Source organism: Vanacampus margaritifer, chromosome 2, assembly GCF_051991255.1.
Source record: "Vanacampus margaritifer isolate UIUO_Vmar chromosome 2, RoL_Vmar_1.0, whole genome shotgun sequence".
In the NCBI taxonomy this organism is placed as follows: Eukaryota; Metazoa; Chordata; class Actinopteri; order Syngnathiformes; family Syngnathidae; genus Vanacampus; species Vanacampus margaritifer.
The window spans coordinates 24,172,005-24,179,236 of NC_135433.1; the positions used below are offsets into that span (position 1 = coordinate 24,172,005).

The following is a 7,232-nucleotide window of genomic DNA, read 5'->3' on the forward strand; positions in this document are numbered from 1 at the left end:
TTAGCAAGCGCCTAACAGATAACTAGTGTACAACTACTGGATGACAACTAGACACAGTCCAAAAAAGTGAAGACGTAATCAAGTTAACTTGGTTTATTCAGTTCATCTAAAAACACAGCCAGCCAAGTGGCTCGCCAACCAAGACGACACCTGGGAAGCCGGCAAACGGAACAACAAGAGAACGGTCAACACACGAACAAAAGAGGACACACAGGAAGTTAAGAAAGATCAAGACTATCCTAAAAGACCGCACAATGAGTTGAGTATCCTAAAAGTGGTCATGTCAAAAAAAAAAAAAAGGATTTAGATGTGGAGTCATTCGAGTTTGATGGTGGATTCTTCTGGCTCCCAACAAGCGTCAGTCTCAAATAAAAAATGTAAAAGGAAAAAAAACGTGATAAAAATATCCACCGCTTCCTCCCAATGAGAAAACAAGTGTGGCAAAGATCAAATCCGATCCCATCAAATCAAAACGCTGGACACCGGAACCAGAGTGGACCGCCCGCTTTTGGGCACCAAGATGGGCCCGTCATCTGTGGACACATCAAGTCACATGATGTCACGTGACATCACACATGATTGTCACGTGACGGTCTGTGCATTAGCCGGCATGCTAATACCTGCGGGTATAAAGTTCTCAGCTTGATAGCGATCTTTCTCAATGAAGAGGGCGGTGGCCAAGAAAAAAGCTCCGCCTCCGACGGCCACGAAGGAGCATATTAGCAGAGAAAGTTGAAGCGAGCGAAACTGCCACAGGAACGAATCCCACTTCCTCAAGGAGTCCGACACCTGAAACGCCGCCACAACAGACAACTCATGCATGAATCCACAACTATTTGGATCATGGATCATTATTACTAGTAATTATGAAGTATTATTATCCGTCATTTAGAGACATTGTCTACATTAAAATTGTCAAAATGCTCAGTAAATATATTATATTTGCTTCTTATAGCCGTTGTTGGAATCTTATTAGACGTCTTGTGAGATGCTTATTGCATTGATTTGTGTTGTATGTGCATTGATTTGTGTTGTATGTACATTGGAAGGTTTTAGGACCTGGGGGAAGTCTTTAAAAAGTGGCTAGGAAGTGGTTTGTAATTCATGATTACCTCGGGTGTTCTTTTGAACAAATGTGAACAGAAAAAAAATATATTAACACAGGTGTGTGGAGGCTCTAGACATGAGGGATGCTAAATGTTTGTGGAAGGAGAGCGAGTCAGGACAGTGGACCCCTGCAATCTTCCCCCAGGTCCTAAAACCTTCCACATAATACGCTTTTTTTTAATTGTACGTTGCAATGCTTGTCTTTTTGGTTCTGCATTTATCACGTTTGTTTTTGCCTTTTGCTCCATTATGATGTACTCGATCTGATTGTCTGTTGACATACAGTATATTTCTTTATTATTAAAAAAAAGTCTTAGAACAAAATGAAGTGCATACTCACCACTCCGATGAGATAAGGACTTCCGGCGTCTCCCAGCAAATGCGAGATGACGATCTGCAGCGCCTCGGCGGTGGAGCGTCGCGTGGGAACCACCACATACTGAAAGACGACAACAACATGAGTAGAAGAAGAAGAAGAAGAAGAAGAAGAAGAAGAAGAAGAAGAAGGAGGCGGAGGAAGAGGAATGAACGTGCGATCACGCGGCGTTGCTGACCAGAAGGATGTCAGCCACGATGGCCCAGTTCATGGACAGGAACGTCTCACCAAGGAAAATAAACACCTGCGCACATCGATGGGTCGTCTTAATTCATGTATTCAAAACAACCAGTAGATAACTAGTAGATGACCGGCAGAAGACGAGCTTGCAAAAAGACAACACAAGGCAAGTTGAGGAAACTCACCTAGCGAGGGTCGCACAGGAAGTGCTCTACTCACGTATGTGGCGACGGTGCTGGCCTGGGCGCAGACGACGGCAAGGTAGAGGAAGGGCGCGGAGAGCAGCAGGCCGGCGGCGCACACCAAGGGGTCGGCGTGCGGCGTGCGGCTTCGGAGGACGCGGCTGGCCTGGACGCCGCTGGCCACGCCCAGCACGCCCGTCACGCACGTGATGACGCCGAAAATGAGACTGGCCGCATGAAACCATAACAAACACGTCACTCAGGAAGCCAGGAGGTCAAGTGGCGGATGTAAGTCAACCGTTATGCAAGAAGTGTCTATTAGCAGAGGTGGGCACGTCATTTGGCAATCGTCAACGGTCAGGACACATTTCCGCCATCGTCAGTCTGTCAATATTTCAAGCCAAAACAAACTGCAATCGTCAATCTGTCAACGTTATGGGCTTCCGTCATTACTAAATTACAGCGGATATTTTAGGACCAAAAGTAAATTTCATGGTTGATCTCCATCAATCGTCAGTCCGTCAACGTTATTTTAAACATGCTTACGTCATACTAAATTATTTTTTGTCACCACTATTTTCCGCTTGACATTGTTTATAACTATTATTTTTCTCATTATAGTTGCAACATATATGTGCACAAGGTTGTAACTGCCGGGAATACTAACAGTACCGCGCTCGGCCAACAGACTCAATAGCTGTTCAATAAAATGTCTGATTTAAAATGGCCCACCAAAGGACCCCTTAGCTGCCTAACAACGTGCCTGATGTCAAATAAACAAACGACTACCACTATGGCCTCAACTCTCAAATTATCAATGACATTTTGAAAATAAGACTTAAAACATGGCACTTTGAGTATGGTATGGACGACATGTACACAAAAAAAACTAAAGTGGCATAACATTTTTTTTTATGTTTTATACATGTTTCATTGCTGCTATTAATTGACTTAACAAGCAGAAAACTGGCAAATCATACCAAGTCATGTCGTTTAAGTCCAAATCAAGTCGAGTCCTCCATAAGTTGTCGCCAAGCAAGTCGTCAATTGACTTCGTAAGTCTGATGAGGGTGAGGGTTTACCTGTCCGAGGACGAGCAGTGCGACTCCACGCAGGGAGCTCGCTCGCCCGTAAACATGGCCGCCCGGAAGAGGAAGGTGGGTGCCCACAGCGCCAGGGAGCCCGTGACGAAGGCCACGGCCGTGAAGCCCAACGTGGACAGCACGAAACTCGTGCTGCCCGACAACAACGACAAAAAAGAGAGAGCACACCTTCAGTTGGCATTAGCTGAGCGCGGGATCCCCGGGCCCGGCCGGCGGGCAGGCTTACTTCTTGCTCAGCGCTCGCAGGTCGTCCATCCAGCTGCTTCGGTGAAGCTGATGTTCGGGCCGAGCTTCGATAGCGCCGCGTTTGGGCTCCTGCACCACCAGGACCAGAAGAAGCACGGCCACAAGACCCAACGCCGGCGTCACCTGCAACACAGCCAATGTGCTCAGATCAACGGTATGCACACACGCACACGCCACATACACACACACACACACGGCCGCACCCTCAGAGCCCAGTGCCAGTCCTTTGCCACGTTGCTGACTTGGGAGCCCACGATGTAGCCCAGACCGCTGCGGAGACAGGAAGAAGACGACGCCGGTGGCGGACATGAGGAGGCATGGGAAGGGCTGCAGCGCCAGCGCCAGCGCCGGCGCGCCTACCTGCCGACGGGGATGGCAAAGTAGAAGATGGAGAGCATAGTGGTGCGGCTGTCCTTGACGTAGAGGTCGGCGATGATGGTGGGCGCGATGGTGGAGTAGCTGGCCTCGCCCACGCCCACCAGGCCCCGCGTCAGCAGCAGCGCCCAGAAGTGCTGAAAGCAAAACAAAACAAAATAAATAAATAAAATAAGATAGATGTCAACTATGGAGGACCAAAAATGTCAACAACAAAAAAATAATAAAAATAAATAAATAAATATATATATAATTAAAAAATTTAATACAAAAGTAAAAATACATTTAAAATTAAATGTGAAAATAAATACAAAAAAATATATATAAATAGACTTGCAATCAATCAATTAAAACACTCTTGATTCATCAGAAAGAGATGCCCAAGAACACCATAGTAAAGGTTAACACACAGAAAGTTGAGAATTACTGAAAGGAAAAACACAAGAGGTTGCCACTGACCTCCTTGGGCGTGTAGGAGCTGGCGAGCGTGACCAGGGACCAGAAAGCGATGCCGATGCTCATGATTAACTTTCTGTTGTGACGGTCGCCAAGGTAACCGAAGAGCGGCGCCAGGAACATGTAACTACAGATGAAGACTGGAGGGAGGCGAGAAAATGGCAGGAAGTGATGTCACACGTCTGCCGTACACATCCGCGGGCAGGCGCCAGGTTATGTTGAGCGCTAAATCGTATGTTGACAATGCGGCCATATTGGATCTGGCAAAGAGCAGCAAGGGCAGAAAATGAGGCGCCTTATTCACTATCACTATTTACGGCTGTTCTTACGCTACAAGAACATTTTTGCTGTGATGCATTATATTCTATGTTTTATGACTCGGCTGTTAGGCGTTGTGTATCCTACTTTGGGATTTAAGTTTGTTGTTTTGTTTATTTCCTGTTTCGGACCGACCACAAATGGAAACGAGCTTTGTGCTAAATATCTCTAAATATCTCTAAAATATCCCCGTCTTTTGAGATTCATTACCGTATGTTGCAACGCCCGACCATAAACTTCAGAAACACAATCAAATAAATCAATTCCTTGATAATTTATCATCACATTACGAGTCTTGCATACATTGGTGACAAGTACAAGGTTCCAACCTTCTGCATTCATGTTCTAACATGTTATAGATCCTCAAAACTAAAAGTGCAACAATTATTCGATGAATTGACAACCAATCGATCTGCTTTGAAAACAATCATCAACAATTTAAATCTCTTTTTTTCCCATAAATTCTTAAGGAAATAGAATGTTAAAGGCCATTAAAAAAAAAATCTTTAAATTTATTGTTCACATGAATTGAAAAGTATTTTCTTACATTTATGAAAGACATGACTTATTGTACTTTCAGACAATTCAGAATAATTTTAATTTACATTTACAATTAAGTTAGACTTATGAAAATATTTTGATGTCATCCTTGCTGATCTCAATGTTTGTGTAGCCCTTAAGTGATTATAACACATGTTGAAATTTACTTTGGAATTTAATAGTTGTGCAATTTTTATCATGTCCTTGACATTTAAGAAGAATTGACATTCTACCATTAATCAATATCGGATTAAAGTGGAGTGAATCGAATTGGAAAAACATCAAAATGGAATCAAACTGAACTCTTGTGAATCTAAATCGAATCGATTGAGGAAATTAGAATCGATAACTAGCCCTGTCACTTAAAATAAAAATACAGATGATCAAAATATACAATAAAATACAAACGAGTTGCAACCTTGCTCTCCATGCAGCACATCTATCTTTCAGCCATGCCCACATGCCCACACTCTGACACATCCAACATGGTGGCACCGTCAACCTACAGTTCAGTCTGGCGTCTACATGCAAGGCGTGTTCTCACCCGTCTGGAGCAGACCCGATTTGCTGTCATCAATTGCGAAATAACGTTCGATGTCGGGAAGCACACCTGGCGAACATATGACATCATCAGCGTTGGCCGTGGGTGTGCATGCGTGCGTGTTTCTGTACCTGCAACGGTGAACCTGTCCATGTAGTTGAGCAGGTTGACGTAGCACAGGATCAGGACGGTCAGAACGGCGCGCACGGGCGACACGCCGCTGATAGGCTCCTCCTCCTGTGCCGCATCCTGACACTCCTCCTCCTCCTCCGCCGCCTCACTATCGTCCGACACAAACGGCACCGCGTCCGATGTGGGTGTGTCTGCGGACATGGCGGCCGCTGGAGGCGACCGTCACCACACTAAGTCAACAACAGGAATCTCATCCAATAAGCTAAATCGTTAATTTCATGTCAAGGATATCATGGCAATTTTACAACCAGGAACTAGAAATTAGAAGAATACTGTAAAAGAATAGATAAATAAAAGAAAAGTTTTCTATTAATTTCATGCAACTTTAAGGAAAAATACTATGTTGGGATATATAGGTCTTTCTTTAAAATGCTTTGTCATTGTTTTTTGGGGAAAATTTTATGTATCAAAAGTACTTGGTGTCGGTGACTACTAAAGAATGGAGTACTCGTACTGGTATCGGTCTGGAAAAAAAGTGGTATTGAACATCCCTAATATTGAATACATATGTGCTCAAACGCATTCGTTAACCAATCTTCACGGTCATACTAGTACGCCAAAAGTGGTACTAATAAGTATTAAAGTATTACTAGTACATTGTTCTGCTAGTGTGTTGAATGGTTTTACTAGAGAGGGCAGAGAGTATACTAGTACATTGACTTACAAATGGATTTCTATAATGCAGGTGCCTTCAGCAGGTATACCTAAAAAGGTGGCCTGAGGGCGTGGCGTCTTGAAGAACCCAAGTCACGAGTTGCATCAGGGGTGGGCGTAGCTTGTAGCTTGTTGTTCGATGGACACTTTCCTCCCAGTTCTCCTGTCATCAACTGTTGAATGTCAGACAGGATTTACAGAAAGAATGTACAAATACCTAGTGCTTGTAAACGCGGAATAATTAGCAATCAGCAAATCACATACTTGTGACGTCACTGCCAGAAACGAGCAACTCCGATAAAGACAAAAATAAACTTAAAAATATATAAATAAAAATAGTGTGGCGACTTAACGTTGAGAATGTCGTTGTATACTCCAAAGTATTGCTAATGTGTCCTCATGAAACGCAAAATAAACATTTTAAAACTTGTTTATGTTTACCTCCAAAAGAGATGACTCAGACGCGTTCATCCACTTCCGGCATAATCTATTCGAACTGCTCAACAAACATGTCTTCTTTTTTTTGTCTTCCTTCGCTCTTGTTGTTGTCCGCCGGTAATGATCACGGTGTCCCGGCGAGAGAAGTTTGTCGCGAACGTATAAACTAAATAATGTCATTTGTGTGGTGCCGCCATGACAGTTTTGCGCCAACTTCCGGTTGTACGCTCACGTGACGAGCCATCACGTGTCCGCATCCGGACCCAATCAGGTGATGCATTGATGTTTGTCCACGTGACTGAAACAGCTGACATTTTGAGCATTTTTTACATTAATTTATTTATTTTAATATTTTGAGCATTTGGTCATCGATTAGGTTGAGGGTTGAGACCAAAAGATTAAGACGCTAGACGAATACGACAGCCATTAAAACCTTAGCGATGTGCTTTTTATAATTGTGTAACGCTGTCTCCAGCACGCCCGCGACCCTCGTGAGGATGGGCATTTCAGATAATCGATGGATG

General features: G+C 43.9%; 1 protein-coding gene across 2 annotated transcripts; it reads right to left on the reverse strand.

Moving 5' to 3' along the window:
* Positions 1 to 78: 78 nt before the first annotated feature.
* Positions 79 to 6,939, reverse strand: spns1 (SPNS lysolipid transporter 1, lysophospholipid). 2 transcript variants are annotated; one of them, XM_077557378.1, is made up of 14 exons: positions 6,712 to 6,939; positions 6,321 to 6,443; positions 5,556 to 5,765; positions 5,428 to 5,493; positions 4,029 to 4,165; positions 3,555 to 3,706; positions 3,398 to 3,464; positions 3,175 to 3,317; positions 2,928 to 3,080; positions 1,883 to 2,072; positions 1,662 to 1,727; positions 1,448 to 1,546; positions 621 to 789; positions 79 to 533 (listed from the first exon to the last, which is right to left on the reverse strand). In XM_077557378.1, the coding sequence occupies exons 3-14, from the start codon at positions 5,755 to 5,757 to the stop codon at positions 463 to 465; spliced, it is 1,515 nt and encodes a 504-aa protein (XP_077413504.1). In that variant the 5' UTR covers positions 5,758 to 5,765; positions 6,321 to 6,443; positions 6,712 to 6,939; the 3' UTR covers positions 79 to 462. The 2 variants fall into 2 exon arrangements, with proteins under 2 accessions (XP_077413504.1, XP_077413505.1); XM_077557379.1 differs by having other exon boundaries at positions 6,281 to 6,443.
* Positions 6,940 to 7,232: the final 293 nt, after the last annotated feature.

Coding starts and splice junctions, on each gene's coding strand:
- spns1 (XM_077557378.1), bottom strand. CDS start 5,757: ATGTCCGCAGACACACCCACATCGGACGCGGTGCCGTTTGTGTCGGAC. Junction 5,494..5,555: donor GGACAGGTTCACCGTTGCAG/GTACAGAAACAC, acceptor TATGTTCGCCAG/GTGTGCTTCCCGACATCGAA. Junction 2,073..2,927: donor CACTGCTCGTCCTCGGACAG/GTAAACCCTCAC, acceptor TCATGCGGCCAG/TCTCATTTTCGGCGTCATCA.